Source organism: Heterodontus francisci, chromosome 36 (assembly GCF_036365525.1).
Source record: "Heterodontus francisci isolate sHetFra1 chromosome 36, sHetFra1.hap1, whole genome shotgun sequence".
NCBI classification, from domain to species: domain Eukaryota; kingdom Metazoa; phylum Chordata; class Chondrichthyes; order Heterodontiformes; family Heterodontidae; genus Heterodontus; species Heterodontus francisci.
Window position 1 is genome coordinate 37060754 of NC_090406.1, and position 19421 is coordinate 37080174.

General features: G+C 42.6%; 1 protein-coding gene across 5 annotated transcripts in view; it reads left to right on the forward strand.

The window, feature by feature from the left end:
- LOC137351754 (signal-transducing adaptor protein 1-like) overlaps window positions 1-19421 on the forward strand; it is a 52749-nt gene continuing 33328 nt past the window's right edge. For all 5 annotated transcript variants that reach the window (XM_068016551.1, XM_068016552.1, XM_068016553.1 and 2 more), the window contains exons 1-4: window positions 1-189; window positions 12964-13035; window positions 16368-16487; window positions 17410-17466. In XM_068016551.1, the coding sequence (XP_067872652.1) occupies window positions 100-189; window positions 12964-13035; window positions 16368-16487; window positions 17410-17466 (339 nt within the window). In that variant the 5' untranslated portion in view covers window positions 1-99. The remainder of the gene's footprint in view (window positions 190-12963; window positions 13036-16367; window positions 16488-17409; window positions 17467-19421) is intronic.

Here is a 19421-nt window from a genome sequence, read left to right on the forward strand (position 1 = left end):
GTAATTGACATTCCTGACTTGCACACTTCCTGGAACAGTCTTTTAAGTAACTCAGCTTTGCCGTCTCCAAGTTAGTCCGCTTGCATCAATCTGATCAATATGTCATCTCCGAGGCCAATACGACACAGACCTTTTGCCATCCCTGGCTACTACGAGGGTTATTTAGAAAAACTAGAGTTTAAAAGCAAGGTAATTCCCTTTCTAACCGATCTACTTTAATATTTCATTATTGCGACAAATTATGTTTTTCTTTGGGAACTTTAACAAATGCTTTGAGGTATTGCAATATTAATTAACGTGATTGTTGCTCGCGAAGTGAGTTACAAAAAATGTTGCAGTAACTTTTGCCCCAAACTTCTTGATGCTTTGATATCTTGCTTTAACAAGATCCTTATAGGGCATGTTTTGCTATCCAGTAAGTGGTGAAGTTTTTGACAGTTAAAATTTACCCATTGGTTCAGAAGGAATTCAGGGAAGTTAATTGGTCCGGTTGAGCTAGACACAGTTGGGCTGTTAAAAGAATTTTCGCCTGGTAAATCATCTTGCAAAGGAAATCGAACATCAAGTCCTCTGTTTGTTACCAAAGCTGAAGAGATCAAAGTCCGTGATGCAGTGTGGACTTCCCCGATTGGCTAGTTACATATATCCAGGGAAATTCCCAAGAACCCAGCTCCCCTTCAATCCCTCAGTGCAGCCTCCAGTTGTTTGTTAATTGATGCCAGAATTGTTGCCTCCAATATTCTATCTGGAAGTCTATTCTACATCTTGATCGCCTTTTGTGAGAATTTCCTGAAAAAAATTAAAGGGCGGCACAGTGGTTAGCACCGCAGCCTCACAGCTCCAGGGACCCAGGTTCGATTCCGGGTACTGCCTGTGTGGAGTTTGCAAGTTCTCCCTGTGTCTGCGTGGGTTTTCTGCGGGTGCTCTGGTTTCCTGCCAAAAGACTTGCAGGTTGATAGGTAAATTGGCCATTATAAATTGTCACTAGTGTAGGTAGGTGGTAGGGCATTATAGGGACAGGTGGGGATGTTTGGTAGGAATATGGGATTAGTGTAGGATTAGTATAAATGGGTGGTTGATGTTCGGCACAGACTCGGTGGGCCGAAGGGCCTGTTTCAGTGCTGTATCTCTAATCTAATCTAATCCGCCCTAAAATGAACATTTGCCTATGTCCCCTTGTTTTACTCTAGTAGTTTAATTTAAATTTAAAGTAATATTCAAGGTTGACCTTGTCTAAACTCTTTAATCTTGTATACACTTGCAAGATTGCCTCTCAAATATCTCCATTCCTAGCTGAAAAATCGAAATTTCTCCAGTCGCTCCTCTTAACTGAACCCCATAGAGATCAGCCTTTTGGTTCTTCTTTGCACTGCTTCCAGTCCTTAAACATCTCTCTTGTTTTTTGGTGATCAGATCAAGGTGTAGTCTGACTAAAAGACTATACAGTTTGATCACTACCTCCTCTGACTGATATTCTGCTGCCTTAGTGATATAGTTCAACGTTCCATTAACTTTGATTGCTGTTTGTATTGGTTGGATGTGTTTAACAGTAAGTATCCTAAGATTTCACCCTTAGCTATATCAACATCATTCATGTTTTGAAAAGACAGAGTGGATAAAACGGGAGGTGCTGTAACCCTGTATGCCGGGGATACCTGGGAGGTAAAAATAAGCTGCTTCAGTGGGCGGTAGAAATCTACAGAATGAACTACTCTGGTTAGACATCTCTTCAGTATTTGAGTGTTGTGTCACTGTGGGGGAAAAAGTACTGAATGTACCCCAAGGCTCATTACGACAGGGAACACTACTGACACGGAAGTGCCGCCGTGGGGCCCGCTCGATATTACGCGCGGGGGCTCATTTAAATGGAGAGGGCGGAGTGGCTGCCCCTAATGATGAGTAGGGGGTGGCCGCCGCGTCCCTGGCAATGGTGTCTGGTGCCACCGCACAGGCGCCGGTGTCATTTTTAAAGGGCTTGAAGCCCATAGAATTAATGTTTACAGGTTCATAAATTGAGATTTTTTATTAACAATGAATAAAGATGTGGAGGCCCTTCCCCAACCCCCCACAATGGTCATTTAAATGGCACTTATTGCCAAAAAATACTTTATTCCCTTCCTGAACTTTCCCCCCCAACCTTCTTACATTTGGCCTCCAGCCCCTTCCCACCACTCACACAACTGTGCGACGCACAAATGGCGGCCATTAAATCGGCGTGTGACAGCCGCCGCCTGCAGGTAATTACATTTACATATTATTAATATTAATTTAAATATGCAGATGAAGGTGATGTGCGGCGGGCCCTTCTCGACATTGCAGGTTGAGGCGGGCCTCCCTGCAGAATTTTACTGGCCCCCGTGCCGCAACCCGCGGTGCCAAGAGGCCGGTAAAATTCAGCCCAGGATGTCAAACATCTTGAGTGTTGTTGCATCTGTACCCATCCAAGTGAGTGGTGCATAATCCATTACCTCTTTGTAGATGATGAAGATGCTTTGAGGAGTCTGTGACCTATGCCTATAGCCATATGTTGATCTAGATGATCCATTTAAATTTTTACTCAATAGTAATCTCCAGGTTGTTGATAGTGATGTCATTGAAGTTCAGGGTGAGGTGGTTTGGCCTCTAGTTGGCGATGTTCATTATCTGGCCTAACATCTGTCATTGGGAAAATGCTAGAATCCATTATTAAAGAAGTAGTAGCAGGACATTTAGAAAATCATAATGCAATCAGGCAGAGCCAACATAGTTTTGTGAAAGGGAAATCGTGTTTGACAAATTTATGAAAGATCTTTGAGGATGTAACAAGCAGGGTGGATAAAGGGGAACCAGTAGATGTAGTGTATTTGGATTTCCAAAGGCACTTGACAAGATGAGAGTTCATGGTGTTGGGAGTGATATATTTACATGAATAAAGGACTGGCTAACTGACAGGAAGCAGAACGTTGGGATAAAGGGAATATAATGTGAGAAAAATGTGAGGTTGTCCATCTTGGCAGGCACAATAGAAAAGCAAAATATTATTTGCATGGAGAGAGATTGCAGAATGCTGCGGTACAGAGGGATCTGGCTGTCCTAGTACATGAACGAAAAGTTAGCATACAGGTACGGCAAGTAATTAGGAAGGCAAATGGAATGTTGGCATTTATTGCAAGGGGGATAGAGTATAAAAGTAAGGAAGTTTTGCTAAAAGTCTGTGGGGCATGGGTGAGATCGCGCTTAGAATATTGTGTACAGTTTTGGCCTCCTTACTTGAGGAGGGATATACTTGCATTGGAAGCAGTTCAGAGAAGGTTCACTAGGCTGATTCCTGGGATGAAGGGGTTATCTTATGAGGAAAGGTTGAGCAGGTTGGGCCTATACTCATTGGAGTTTAGATTAGATTAGATTAGAGATACAGCACTGAAGATTGTGAAGTGATCTTATTGAAACATAAGACCCTGAAGGGGCTTGACAAGGTAGATGCTGAGAGGATGTTTCTCCTCATGGGGGAATCTAGAACTAGGCGGCAGTTTCAAAATAAGGGGTCTCCCATTTAAGATGGAGATGAGGAGGAGTTTCTTTTCTCAGAGGGTCATTAATCTTTAGAATTCTCTTTTCCCCAGAAAAGAGTGTAGGCTGGGTCATTGAATATATTCAAGACTGAGATTAGACAGATTTTTGATCTGCAAAGAGTTGAGGGTTTTTGCGGGAAGCCAACAAAGTGGAGTTAAGGCCATACTCAGAACCACTGATGATATTGAATGGTGGAGCAGGCTCGAGGGGCCGAATGGCCTACTCCTACTCCTATTTCTTATGTGGATCGTATGATCTTTCAGTTCTAGCTCTGCACAACACTGACCCAGATATTTATTACTCTGCTGTCTATGCACTGATACTAGATCCGCTTTGGTCTACCAATTTACCTTTTGGTTTGTTTCTTATGAATTTCTGGAAGCTGACGTGAGCTTTAAGAGTGTGCTATTGAAGATTGGATGGAAGCAGTAAACAAAATGCTTGTGCACTGAGATATGAGGAAGTGTTTCGGTCAAGATTATAATTGCATTGCCTACTCCTACTGTAAACCTGTTTGTGTAACTGAAGCCAAAAAATATTTAACTGAATTTGGCTTATTTTAGTGCTAAAAGAACTTAACTTTTAATCTTATCCCTAGCACTCTGGTTCTAGTCTTATTTATGAAGGTACATGTTATGGTTTGCATGATGGGAGTGCTTACCAAGAACTTAGGAGATAACATCAGTGCACCTGAGTTGTGGGCTGTCTCCTCATTAAATCTCAAATTTTATCCCATCATCTTTGGAAGGAATTCAGTCCTAGTTCTTGTTTAATCTTTTTCTTCCCAATTTAGTTTCTTTTGGTGGCATGTAGGGGGAGAATTTTAGACCACAATTTCCAGAAGGGAGAATTGCTCTGGTCACTATGTAGTGCCATTGGAAATGGGTTCAAAACTTTGTTCAACTTTTACTGACCAGGGGAAATTTTCATTAATCCTTATGTAACATCTCCCTTTTCTCTCTCTCTCTCTCTCTCTCTTTCATTCTAATCCCCCAAATGCTTTAATTTTCTTTTCTTTCATTACAAAAGTGCAAATGCATAATTTAAAGGCCCAAACAGATTATTTGCTTATTGTGATTAAAAACTGACCACCTTCAACATCTTAGTTCCAGACACTAAGTGGCTGGTGGAGAGGAGTCTCCGGCCCAGCAGGTGGCAGGTTTGACCATTGCTCTCAGCTGTCAGCCCTGTTGACAGTTTGGTGTGTTTATAAAATCTTTCAGCTCCTACTTCGAACTCAGGGGAATCAGAAGGCCACAAAATATCAATGAGGATGAACATTCAGTATATCATAACTCATAATTCTAGAAAAGCATAGTTCTTCATTAAAACATCCAACAACTTCTTATGTGATTCTAGGTTTTTTGCCTCCACTTTCTGACCTGGAAGATCATTTAAATTATTATTCAGTCTTTGCGAAGAACTTCCAAACATCAGTCTTAAATTTATTGTTTCCTCGTGTTCGTTTGCCCTACTATCATAAAGGAAAAGAAGAACTTGTATTTCTATAGCACCTTTTATAACCCAAAGCCCTTTATAGCCAATGAAGTGCTTTTGAAGTCACTGTTGTAATGCAGGAAACACAGTAGCCAATCTCTGCACAGCAAAATCACAAAAGCAATCTTCAATAATAATGCCCAGTTTTTGTCTGTCTGGACTGTTTATGATTGGTCACTGGTGGGTTGATTTGGTGGACAGTGCCTGGTGCATGCCAAGGCTCGTGGGGAACATGGAGGACTGGAGCGTGTGACACGCATGCGGCTGCCAATGGTTGGTGGCAGTGGGGTGGGGGATGGGGTGGTTGTTGGAGAGAAAACAAAACTGCAGAAGGTAAGGGGAGCCTAACAGCAAAGTGTTTCTGTGAGAGATGGGAATGATGAAAGGGATAGGGATGGAAGCCATAGGAGGAGTTAATGAGATGATGGAATTGGTTAAGTATTGCAAAATGGCGGGGACAATTATTTAACACAATTTATTATTTGGAAGCTATTCTTTGTGCTAAAAGTGAAGATTCACTAGATTTGAATGAAAAGGTTTTAGCAAAGCTGAGAGGTGAATTAAATGAACACATCAGTACTGATTCTGTAGATGATGATGAAAACAGTCTATATACCCTTCAGTTTCAACACAGTCTAACTCCAATGGACATACCACCACACTTAGACTCAAAGAAGGAGCAGTTATAATGTTGTTATGAAATTTGAATGCCAAACAAGGACTTTGTCAATGGAATAAAACTGGTAGTAAGGAAGCCGTTTTCTTCGATGATAGATACTGAAATTATGGCAGGCAGGTTTCAAAGAAATCATGTTTATTCCTCGAATAATATTGAGCTCATCAGATGTAAACCTGCCTTTTCAACTCAGAAGAAAACAGCTCCCAATTAGACTATCATATTCAATGACTATAAACAAGTCACAAGGCCAGATTCTTGACAAAATTTATCTTTATATTCCTAAGCCTGTTTTTACTCACGGACAGCTTTATGTAGCTCGTTCCAGAGTGAGAAGTTTTGATCCTGTTAAGATCTGAATCAGAATCACAGAATAATACAGTGCAGAAGAGGCCCTTCGGCCCATCGAGTCTGCACCGATGCATTAAAACACCTGACCTGTCTACCTAATCCCATTTTCCAGCACTTGGCCCATAGCCTTGAATGTTATGATGTGCCAAGTACTCATCCAGGTACGTTTTTAAACGATGTGAGGCAACCTGCTTCTACCACCCTCCCAGGCAGGGCATTCCAGACCATCACCATCCTCTGGGTAAAAAAGTTCTTCCTCAAATCCCCCTTAAACCTCCCGCCCCTCACTTTAAACTTGTGACCCCTCGTAACTGACCCTTCAACTAAGAGGAACAGCTGCTCCCTATCCACCCTGTCCAAGCTCCTCATAATCTTGTACACCTCGATCAGGTCACCCCTCAGTCTTCTCTGCTCCAGTGAAAACAACCCAATCCTATCCAACCTCTCTTCATAGCTTAAATGTTCCATCCCAGGCAACATCCTGGTGAATCGCCTCTGCACTCCCTCCAATGCAATCACATCCTTCCTATAATGTGGCGGCCAGAATTGCACACAGTACTCCAGCTGTGACCTTACCGAAGTTCTGTACAACTCCAACATGACCTCCCTGCTTTTGTAATCTATGCCTCAATTGATAAAGGCAAGTGTCCCATATGCCTTTTTCACCACCCTATTAACCTGCCCTTCTGTCTTCAGAGATCTGGTGAGAGAATAACTAGAAATCCTGTATTTAAAGAAGTCTTCTTCTTCTTTGGCCTCCTTATCTCGAGAGACAATGGGTGAGCGCCTGGAGGTGGTCAATGGTGTGTGGAGCAGCGCCTGGAGTGGCTATAAAGACCAATTCCAGAGTGACAGGTTCTTCCACAGGTGCTGCATAAAAATTTGTTTGTCGGGGCTGTTACACAGTTGGCTCTGCCCTTGCGCTTCTGTCTTTTTTCCTGCCAACTGCTAAGTCTCTTCGACTCGCCACACTTTAGCCCCGCCTTTATGGCTGCCCGCCAGCTCTGGCGAACGCTGGCAACTGACTCCCACGACTTGTGATCAATGTCACAGGACTTCATGTCGCGTTTGCAGACGTCTTTAAAGCGGAGACATGGTCGGCCGGTGGGTCTGATACCAGTGGCGAGCTCGCTGTACAATGTGGCTTTGGGGATTTAAAGAAGTACTGTTACAATAAAGATACAAATTTGCTCTCAAATGTTTTGCAGATCTCTGCTAGTAAGAAAAAATAATCAGGTGATTTATTTTAGCTGTTGGTTGAGCAATGACTGTTGGCGACGACACTAACAAGAACTTCCCTTCTCTTTGAGTAGTGCCATGAGACCTTTAACATCCACTTAAGAGGGCCTTAGTTTAACTTCTCATCTGAAAGATTGTATCTCCTAACCATGCAGTACTCTCTCAGTATAGCAATGGATTGTCAGTCTAAATTAGATGCACAAATCTCCGCAGTCGGACTTGAAGCCACACTAAGGAGTGAGAATGCTACCGATGAAGCAAGCCTGACAATATGTTTGTGTTTTGGAAATATTTTCATACTGTAATTATCTAATGGGTCTCTTTTTGAGGACCCTTTCAGTCATCTCAGTCACCTTTCAAAGATGGAGAAAGTAGGTTTTTACTCATAAATTAATCCTCCGACACAAGGCGCAGGGGCGGCGCAGTGGTTAGCACTGCAGCCTCACAGCTCCAGCGTCCCGGGTTCAATTCTGGGTACTGCCTGTGTGGGGTTTGCAAGTTCTCCCTGTGTCTGTGTGGGTTTCCTCCGGGTGCTGCGGTTTCCTCCCACATGCCAAAGACTTGCAGGTTGATAGGTAAATTGGCAATTATAAATCGTCCCTAGTATAGGTAGGTGGTAGGGAAATATAGGGACAGGTGGGGATGTATAGGGACAGGTGAGGATGTGGTAGGAATATGGGATTAGTGTAGGATTAGTATAAATGGGTGGTTGATGGTCAGCACAGACTCGGTGGGCCGAAGGGCCTGTTTCAGTGCTGTATCTCTAAATCTTAAAAAAAAGGTATCAACTTCATCTCTTTACACCAGATTAAACTCTAGAGTTCCTTGTTTGTTATCTTCTAAATAACAATCATTTAAAAAAATGTGGATTAACGTGATTTGTGTCATAACTTGGCATGTGACCAGAAGTATCAGTATTTTATTAGTCATTGGAACAACTCAGTTTCTGTAAGTGTGCAATTACATCCTGATGTCAGTGTGAATGTTAGAATTATGCATATGCCCCTGTAAATGTATGCATGGCATATGCACACATGTCAACATCTTGGGTTTATATAGTGCCTTTAATGCAGATATGAGTGCTTATTCTCTCCCTTTTTTCCGTCCCTCTCCCCTTGGATCGTGCAGTTTGTTCGACACAAGCCTTTCACCTCTAGAATCTGGGTTGAAATTAATCTGGATTGATGGGATGATAGTCTCCTGTGTGCTGGCTGTAAAAGTCCTATTGTAAAAGTCCTATGTGACATGAATTTAGAGCAGTCTCCATTTCAATTCTGAGAGGGCAGAGGCCCACAGCATAAAACTGCCAGCTCCTACCTACAATACAGTAATAATGATTGATATTGATTTCATAATCTTATTCTCAAAAGAGTAGCCGGTATGAGAAAAATGCCACACTTGAGCAGGTCTGAGATTAGGCCTCTGAGGTATGTTGATGGATCAGTTTACAGGAAGCATTAATCCACATCCAGTCTTGCTGTACCTGACCTGGGAGTGTTTAATGCTGATTCCAGATAACAAAATTGGGGGAAAAATGTAAAATCCACCCAAAACCCTTTTAAGAAAAGGACCCCGAGCTTGTGGCCAATTGTTCACCGTTTCTGGTCAAGCGATTGGGGAAATAAAGTGCAATACTGCAGATGCTGGAAATCTGAAATACAAGCTGAAAATGTTGGAAACATTCAGCTGGCTAGGCAGTATCTGTGGATAAAGAAAGAAAGCTACCGTTGATCCTTTGTTCAAATGGCAAAGGGTCAAAAGGCCTGAAACAGTAACCTTTTTTTCCTTTCTCCACAGATGCTGCCTAATACGTTGGGTGTTTCCAGCATTTTCTGCCATTGAATCACATTATGAAGTATGCTGTCTATTTTCCTCTGCAGGATGTTTGCTTGTCATCATGTGATCATTTAATCACATTGTTTGCCTGTGGGTTGTTGTGATAGATGACATTCCAGAGTCTACACAAACTAGTTTGTGCTTTAATAAAAACAGAAAATGCTGGAAGTACTCAGCAGGTCAGGCAGCATTTGTGGCGGAACAGTTAACGTTTCATGTCAATGACCTGGAGTCAGAACTGTTTTTGCTTTACTGGTGGATCAAATGGGCCGAATGGCCTGTTTCTGTGCTGTAAATTCTGTGTAATTATTTGTTGACCATGTAGCAATGCCTATATCACAAAAAATAATTAGTAGATTAAGCCTTGTTTCAGAACAGGGCAGAGAAGTGGGTTAGACAGTGGGTTTTACCTCTAAAATTTGAGCTGAATTGCAGCCCAGACTGAAGTGTGAATGTTCCCCTCCCCACTGACTTACATTACATGAGTTTGGTAAGTCAATAAATACCTGAATAAGCATGCAGCCACAGCAGACTATTGCCTTTAGTTTAATACTGGTAGTCTCATTCTGAAGCCACAGGATGGCTGGTTAGAAAATGGGTAAATGTCACAGTAGGTGACAGTGGGGACAGTAGGGGACACCCTTCTGTGTTTGGGGAGAATACAGGGGAGTTGACTCTGCAGTTAACTCCTGCTCTACCGAACCTGGAAGAAGGACATTGTAGAAGGAGCTTTACCCTGTATCTAACCACTTGAGCCTCTTCCCACCCTACTTCATCTAAACCTATCTGCAGATTCTTCTATTCCTTTCTCCCTCCATTTACTTATCTAGATTCCTCTTAAAGGCATCTAGGTTGTTCACATTAACTGTTCTAAGTAGCAAAGTACACATTCTAACCACTGTCTCTGGGCAAAGTTTCTCTTTATTTCCTTATTGGACCTATCAGTGACTATCTAATATTTATGGCACCTTGTTTTGGACTCCCCCACAAATGGAAACATCTACCCTATCAAATCTCTTTATAATTTTAAAGACCTTTTATGAGGCCAACCCTCTGCCTTCTCATTTCTAAAGAATAAAACCCCAGCCTGTTCAGTGTTTCCTGATAGTTATGACCTCTCAGTTCTGGTATCACTCTTGTAAATCTTTTCTGCACCTTCTCCAAAGTCTCTACATTCTTCTTGTAATTAATAACTAGTGTAACAGTTTCGTTGGATTTATCAAAGAAATTAAACCTTGGTCTGTTTACATCATTAAATTGCATGAGTGAGAGAAAGACATTCACACACACATTAACCCTGATTTTAACTTGGGGCATGAATTAGGTGGGTGGGGACAGGGGAAGTGAGAAGTCCCCATAATGGGACCTGTCCTGAGGCCTCGGCACTTTTTGAGCCTTATCTGCATGGCCTACGTCAGTCAGCTGCCTAAGCCACGAGAAGACAGCCAGGAAATTGCCGTGGCAACTTTAACAGCTGGATTCTGCAAGATGGGCAAAGTTTAAAATTTTGGTTCTATTAGGCACAGATGGAACCAACCAGAGTCTGCCTATCCAACGACATTCATTCTCAGTCAGTGCTGTTAAAGTGAAAGAAAGAACATTGTAACTTTTTTTTTAAACTTCCAATTTTGTGGTTGTTTTTCACTTTTACCCTGCATCAGTGAATGCCACCATACTGCTCCATGCAACATTGCATGGGTCACTTAACATACCCTTGACTAAAGCATCACATGACTGCCATAAAAGATCAGTGTCATTAGGAATTTTTTAATTACTAGTAAACAGCAGACCATTTGGCTAATTTATTTGGTGCGATTTTTTATTATTTTGTGCTAATTCATTTCCATTGCCAAACCATTGTCACTGTCTGATGTCAAGCAATTGCACAAGTGACAAACACCGCACACAGTTTACTGCTTTTACCCCATATGCTAAGAAACAGTGATTTGCACCTTCCTCAGCATGTAAATTCTTTCAAAACCTTCTTGGCAAAGGGATCCACTTTATGGAGGGAAAATATAAGGCTTTTATGACCCACATGTCATTCCTATTAAATTTTCTTTTATGTGTTCTCATGTCATTGCTCTGATTTTGTGACAGTGGGTCTGTACTGGCCTCTGGCCATTGCACTCCCAGTTGATGCACCTTTTCCATTTAGCAGAAGCAGAGCTGGCAAATCATGTGGCAGCAGAGATATACTTTTCAGAGATATACTCTAGAACTACTTTGGTATCTGGGTGCAGCCGATGACACAAGGATCCAGTTCGACATTGGCTGCAAATCAAAATACACCTTTTTACTCCATTTGTGGATTCTCTATACTTTAAGATCCGCAACCCCCACATCCCCTTTGTGTTGAAAATAGACACTGCCATGGCAACCAGTGTAAGGAATGTAGCTTCTCTCAATAGACTTTGCAGGTGGTTGTTGTTTAATAACACAATCACGTACTTTTCATTTATCTTAGGTTTACTTGCCAAGAGCTTAACCTATTTCTAACGAAATGCAAATTTAGTTAATCCATTATGAAAGGAAATAGTGATTGAGAGGTCAACCAAAATATGGCTGCTTAATCTTCCAGGTTCTAAAAATTATTGATGTGTTGTTATTGGGGGAAAAATGTAATAAGAATTATTTCCTGATTGACTGCAGCATAATAGAACTGATGAAAATGATCAGAGGCAAGAATGACCTTTACATTGGCTCACCTGTAGTCATTAATGATTGATCACATCTTTAGTTCTAGCCCCATTAAATAAACCATGATAAATTTTCCCCTCCTCCATAGCTCAAACATTGCTCTGAAGCAATTTCTCCGCCTGCCCCATCCCCAACTCCATCATCTCTCTTTGAGCTGCCCAATAGACCATGGCTCCTCACCAAGCATGGCCAGGGCAAAAATGGTGTGAAGCAGCTCAAGATTCACTAAATCCAGGCTAACCACACACTTTCCTTACAGATCTTTGAGAAGTTAACTCAGATTTACAGATTTCTCTGAGCATATTTTATCCACATTGTTGCTGAAATGAAGAACTCATCAGAATGAGAACAGATGACAAGAGCATGTTTTGTCCTGATGGTTCTCAGTGATTTCAACTCTAATAGTTTGCTTACTTTGCTACTGGGTCTGTAAGTGATATCACTGTATAATGTGGCACTGAGCCATAACGACCGATTAAGGCCCAAAGATCAATCCCTAGGCTGAGTTGGCTGATCTCATTGTGGTAGTAGTTTGGATGATGCAGTTGGTTTTGGTGCCTGTGGGCTCAGGAGAGGAAAATAAACCAGACTTTCTGTTCTCGATTGCTGGAATGGATCTGTGTGTAATGTTGGGAGAGGGCAGGATTGGGCCTGGATGTGATGTCTCTTCCTTTCCTATGGTTGAGTAGCCTGATGAGGCTAACTGCTTGGGCTCATGCTTGAAGAATGGCCACACTGGGTGAAGTACTAGAGGGGTGTTCAGCAGCTGTGAACCACAATCCAGGAGGAGTGGGCAGAAAATTGGATGGAGATTTTACATAATTGTTGACCCATTCAGACAGGCCTGATTGATTGAGAAGCAGGTGTCCAGTGAGGGTAGAGGGGCAGATAAGCCGATGGCTGTGGTTCCTGTACCACAGCAATGGCTTCAATCAAACTGTGCATTCCATTCAGTTTCCATGGTGATGCCAGTGACCTCAACCCCTTGTTTCTCCAGCAGGGGGACCAAGCTGCTGGAGCAGGAGATAAAGGTGGGGGGTGGGGGGAAGACATTTTAAAAAATGAATTAAAGAAATACATTTCTTTGTTTAACATGCAGTTTCTTTTGACAGAAATACAAGAGATACTGGACCGTGCTAAGAGGAAATAGCCTGTGTTTCCAGCTAACCAGTAGGGATCCAACGGTAGGTTCCTGTGTGTTTCTGAATGCTGGTGCGCATACCTTTCAATCTGCAGCAGTGTCATTAAACAAACCATTCACTGTTTAATTTTTATGGTTGTAGTGGAGGGAAAGGTGAAAAGTGAGGTGGCGGGACGGGCAGGAGATTCTTTATGCTTGCTAAGATGAGAAATATACAGGATTCTCTCCCACTGGTTATCATATAAGCAATTTACAATAATTTGGCATTCTATCGGGTCTTAGAGAAGCGTAGGAGACAAGTATGCAATGAAACTCTTTCAACACATTTAGTTTTTTTTTAGTTTAGTTTAGAGATACAGCACTGAAACAGGCCCTTCGGCCCACCGAGTCTGTGCCGACCATCAACCACCCATTTATACTAATCCTACACTAATCCCATATTCCTTCCACATCCCCACCTGACCCTATATTTCCCTACCACCTACCTATACTAGGGGCAATTTATAACAGCCAATTTACCTACCAACCTGCAAGTCTTTGGCATGTGGGAGGAAACCGGAGCACCCGGAGGAAACCCACGCAGACACAGGGAGAACTTGCAAACTCCACAGAGGCAGTACCCAGAATTGAACCCGGGACGCTGGAGCTGTGAGGCTGCGGTGCTAACCACTGTGCCGCCCAATTGAGATCATCCAGCCAGAAAAACCTATTGTGCCATCCATCAGAGCACCCAGAAGCTGTTTTTATACTTCTGTACTGCCTTGTTAGGCTCCTGATACATTGACAAGTTTTCTTTGAAGTTGCTAGATTCATTAAGATCAACATTCTGGAAGATATAAAAGCAAAATACTGCAGAAGCTGGAAGTCTGAAATAAAAACAGAAAGTGTTGAAAATATACAGCAGGTCTGGAAGCATCTGTGGAGAGAGAAACAGAGTTTCTTCTTCAGAATCACAGAATTGTTACAGCAGAGAAGGAGGCCAGTCGGCCATCATGTCTGCACCGGCTCTCTGAGTGAGCAATTCACTTGGTGCCATTCCTCTGCCTTCTCCCCATAACACTGTACATTCTCCCTTTTCAAGTATCTATCCAATTCCCTTTTGAATGCTTCGATTGAACCTGCCTCCACTGTACCCTCTGGCAGTGAATTCCAGATCCTAACCATTCATTGCATGAAAAAGTATTTCCTCATGTCACCATTGCTTCTTTTGCCAATTACCTTAAATCTGTGCCTTCTCAATCTTCCTTTCATGAGTGGGAACAGTTTTTCCCTATCTACTCTGTCCAGACCCCTCAAGATTTTGAATACCTCTATCAAATCTCCTCCTCGCAGCCTTCTCTTCTCTTCTCCAAGGAAAACCATCCCAACTTCTCCAATCTCTCTTTGTAAATGTAGTTCCTCATCCCTGGAACCATTCTTGTGAATCTTTTCTGTTCTCTCTCCAAGCCTTCACATCATTCATTTAAATGTGGTGCCCAGAACTGGATGTAATAATCCAGCTGAGGCTGAACTAGTGTCTTATACAAGTTAACATAACCTCTTTACTCTTGCACTTTATGCCTCTATTAATAAAGCCTAGGATACTGTACGCTTTACTGACTACTCTCTCAACCTGTCCTGCCACCTTCAATAACTTATACGTGCATACACCCAGGGTCCTCTGTTCCTGCACCTCCTTTAGAATTGTACCCTTTATTTTATATTGTCTCTCCATGTTCTTCCTACCAAAATTAATGACTTGACATTTCTCCATGTTGAACTTCATCTGCCACTTGTCTGCCCATTCCACCAACTTGTCTATGTCCTTTTGAAGTTCTATGCTGTCCTCCTCACAGTTCACAATGCTTCCAAGTTTTGTTTCATCTGTAAATTTTGAAATTGTGCCCTATACACCAAGACCTCAGCCAATAATATATATCAGGAAGAGGCTGTGTTTGCTGACAATGCAACCAGTAGGTAGTGCAATGCTAACACATGCTCAAATGCAGCCTCATCCACTGAAATATCACTCTCTGCAACATCACAAGCAGCTGCCAGTAATACGCGAGAGCGAGTGAGTGGCTTGTGGGGGAAGCGGCTGTGGGTGAGGGAGTGAGTGGCTGAGGAAGGCAGCGGTGAGGCGGGGAGCCAGTGGTCAGCGGCGTGGTGGGGTGCGGGGAAGCGGCGATTGCAGCAGGGGTGGTGGGAGGGAGCGGGTACTGTTCAGGGGAATGGAGGCGGCTATTGAGGGGTGAAGATATCATTGTGTGGCGGCGTCTTGTGCACACATTCAAACTGGCAAGCTGGCAAATGTTCGCACGGACTGATGATGTCCAGGATTGCTCTGCGCATGCTCTGTGTTGTCAGGAGTCACTTTGTTTTTTTTAAAATCATTCTGCCCAATGATAAATTGGTGAAGTGCCTGGATATGTGAGGAACCCATGTACTTGCCATTTGATTTTTTAATAGTTTCAGTCTTGGGATGAGAGAAGGCTCGGCCTGCATTTTACAGGCTAAGCTCTGCTCCTTTGAATGGAGCCATTGTTCCAATCTTTGATGTTTTCAGCAATCTTGTCCACAGCCTCTTTGGCAGCTGCAATTTTTAATCTAACTGAATAGTACGCCATTTATATTACAGCAATGTCTCTGGGGGGTAGTACTATAATAAATGAGTGTAAATACATTGAGATGGGAACAACTGATCTTATTTCTACCTCCCAAGTGTAAAACAATATTGGCACCAATTATATGCAGCCTGCGGTGGTGGCACTTAGTGCTGGGTAGTTCAGTTTGTTCTGGTTGCAAGTTACTGAGCTCAAATGTGATTTACCGCCCCCCCCCCCACCTCCCACCACCACCACCGCCTTGTGCGTAAAGTCTCAGCTCCTTGAGCTGTGGCATCTCTCCTGTTTACAGGTTTTTAACGTTAAAAAACTGAGTTTGGGTCAGGTGGGGGTTTAAAGTCAAGAAAATCTGTTTTCTGATGTAAAGCCACCTCCAACATGCCCATTTCCAGCTTTAACTGAAGCTAGAAGTTGGGTGAGCAGGCAACCCACTTCAAGGAGGTGGGTTGGAACTTTAAATATGATAATAAGGCTGAGAACTTCATTGCCAGGCAAACTTTTAACTGCTGTTGGCAGCTTCCTTCAGGTAAGGACTTGGTGGATTCATAAGGTAAGTGCCTTCACACCTACCCCTTGGATGCAGGTGCCTGCTTGAGAAACCTCCATGATCAGACACCACTCTGACCCCCACATTGAGGCCTCCGATCCACCCTAATCCCAGATTCTGAACTCTGACTTTTTTTCACCCCACCCAGGGTCTCAGTCCCCCTCCCCCCCCTCCCCCCACCCCCGCATCATTTATTTATTTTTAAGAATTTCTATTATTTTTCAGTATATTGAAAAAATCAGTCTTGATGACTTTGTGTCTGTGGTGAATGAGGACAGCCATGACAAGGACCTGCAAACGGTCAACTTAATACTAAAGCTGAAACATGGAGATGTTAAGTTAAAGGTAACACTTTTTACTCTTGATGAATTCCACAGATTTGGCTCTGGGCAGTTTACATCCCTAGCAAACATTACTTCTTTTAATTAGTATTCTTTGTAGCTTGTTTCACCCAGAAAAATCAGAAGACAGAGCGTCACCCGTGGCACATCTGTCAACATTGGAGATATTCTAGGTGTCAATTGATCACCTGGGGCATCCACTCCGACCGAAAACGTGAATATGGCTTAAAGCAGCAAGCTGTCTGTCCCATGCCAACAGGGAGCAACCAAACTGCATTAATGTTTTATTTTTTCTCCTCTCTTTTCTCTGCCTTTTTCTTTCTGTCCTTTTGGATGAGATGTTAAACTGAGGCCCCAATTGCTTGTTCTGGGTGGTTTAGATGGATGTTAGGAGGTCCACAGCACAGCTTAAAGAGGAGAATGGAGTCTTCTGCTGTGTCGGCCATCAAACAACACTGGCAAAAAAGCAGGTCAACTGTTCATTTGTCACGCTGCTATTTGTGAGATCTTGCTGTGTGCAAAATGGCTGCTTTGGTTGCCTAAATAATGTTGGACGCATTGTTGTTATGAAGAATCATTCCAGTTGTTCATTTTGACATTTCTGAGAGATGTAAAAAGGTGCTGTATAAATTCTGTCTCCATTTTCGTATATTTCTTCTTCTGTCCTCTCATCCTTTCTGTCTGCAGCATTGACTGTGATATCTTTCTCGCTAGAGCAGGGAAAATGTAACACCCTGTAAGAAGGGAAGTAATCTCTGAATTCATAGCTATAGTGAAATCCCTCTGTTAAATCTACAAACCTTCTAGTTGTTGTAGAGGGCTTAACTGCTATGAATACTGAGACAGCTTTTCTAGATGGAGAAATACAAAAACAAAACCTCAACTGCAAAAGCTTTTTATCATTAAGTTTTCTTTTCCCTCCACAGGCAGATAGTCCAGAGAGCCGAGAGCAGTGGAAAGGCTTTATTCTCACAGTTGCAAAGGTAAGCCAGCTCTTATTGTCACTTCACTGCTTCGGTTACAGCCTGAATGAGTAGTGGAAGAAACGCTGTTCGAACATTCAGCACAAGCTAAATGTGGTAACTTGAGATCCAACCAAAGGGCGGCACAGTGGCGCAGTGGTTAGCACCGCAGCCTCACAGCTCCAGGGACCCGGGTTCGATTCCGGGTACTGCCTGTGTGGAGTTTGCAAGTTCTCCCTGTGTCTGCGTGGGTTTTCTCCGGGTGCTCCGGTTTCCTCCCACAAGCCAAAAGACTTGCAGGTTGATAGGTAAATTGGCCATTATAAATTGTCACTAGTATAGGTAGGTGGTAGGGAAATATAGGGACAGGTGGGGATGTTTGGTAGGAATATGGGATTAGTGTAGGATTAGTATAAATGGGTGGTTGATGGTCGGCACAGACTCGGTCGGCCGAAGGGCCTATTTCAGTGCTGTATCTCTAATCTAATCTAATCAAAGCCTGGATAGTGAGGATTGTGTGCTGTCGTTGATTAGATTCTGAAGGGCCTTTGGCCTATTTCCCACAGTAAATGCAGTTTTTGGCTGGCCTGTTTTGGGATTCATTGCCAATGAATATTGTTACGACCAGGTGAGAAAGAGGTCTAGGGTTCCCTCTTAGCCTTCACCTGGGCTTACTGTAACAGGGTTTAATTTTGAACACACCATGTTTTTAGCTCCCCCTTGGTGAATCCTTGTTCACTGCTTTCCAATTATAAGGCAAAGAAACCAGCACAAACAGGTTTTCTAAGGTTTAAAGAAGAAAGGTTGAAATTTATTTAAATTTAAACTTAAACTCTAATTCAGTTAATGCCTACGGATATACGACGCGCCTATGCTAACATGCATATGCAATACACACATGCAGATAGAGACAGAAAAGAGCAGAAGAAAAATAAAGTGGAAACGTTTGAGGCAATGTCTGAAGAGGGTTTTTGTTATGGTACTTCGAGCTCACTTGATTGTAGGGTAGATTTTGCTCTTCATTGGGGCCCTGTATTATTCTTAAACCTTGTTCGCTGTAGGAGACTTTTCTCTCCTTGGGGTTCATGTGTCTTCAGTGGATTTGGAGTTCCATGAGAAAGAGATGGGAGCCAGCCAGGAGAGGTCTTTTCAGTCCAGCTAACAGACACTCTCAGTTCAAACTGTTTGTACAATTCAGAAAAACCCAAGTTGCTAAGCAGGTTAATCATGTGACTAGCTGATCTGACCACATCTGTTTGTGGATTCTCTGGTCTTAGCCAACCCTGGAATGTCTCTTCTTACACACAATACTTGGTGCTCAAAGTTCATTGTAGGTCAAATTGAAGCAGGGAATAGTCATTTTGTCCTTCCAAGCACTGGCTGTTGGTATGCAAAAAATGTTTTTCCAGCCAAGGGCCTGGTGATTTCTTAACAAGTCCTTTCTTCACTTCAGCAACAGTTTTCAAATCAATGTTCATATGACAAAATTAATATGCCTCATTCGTGTCAGGTGGGGGTCTAGCATGACAATATGAGGTGGGTAGATGGGATTCAGAGCAAAAAAAATGGAATGGACTTGTTTGGCCAGAACAAAAGAGAGCTCTCCTGTCCTCTGTTGCGTATATCTTGTGCCAAGTGTATGTGTGTCACCTTTGAAAGTGTCATTTTTAAAATAAAAAGATGAGCTATTTACTGACCTCTGATTAACCTCAGCAATTTACAAGCAGTTCCAATTATCTGGATTCCTAAAAGGAGTGCTTGAGCAGTGGCCTTAAAGGAATAGACCAATTACGAACTAAATAGCACAACTATTTTTCCAGTTCCCAGAATACCTGTGAGCAATGCCGCAGGAAAGTAACACTCCACACTCCCCAAATGTTGAATTTCTAAATTGTTGCAAGGCTTTAAGTAAGGAAATGCAATAATTTTAATGTATTAATGGGATGGAGCAGAGAAGGTTGTTTTGCTCCAAATGC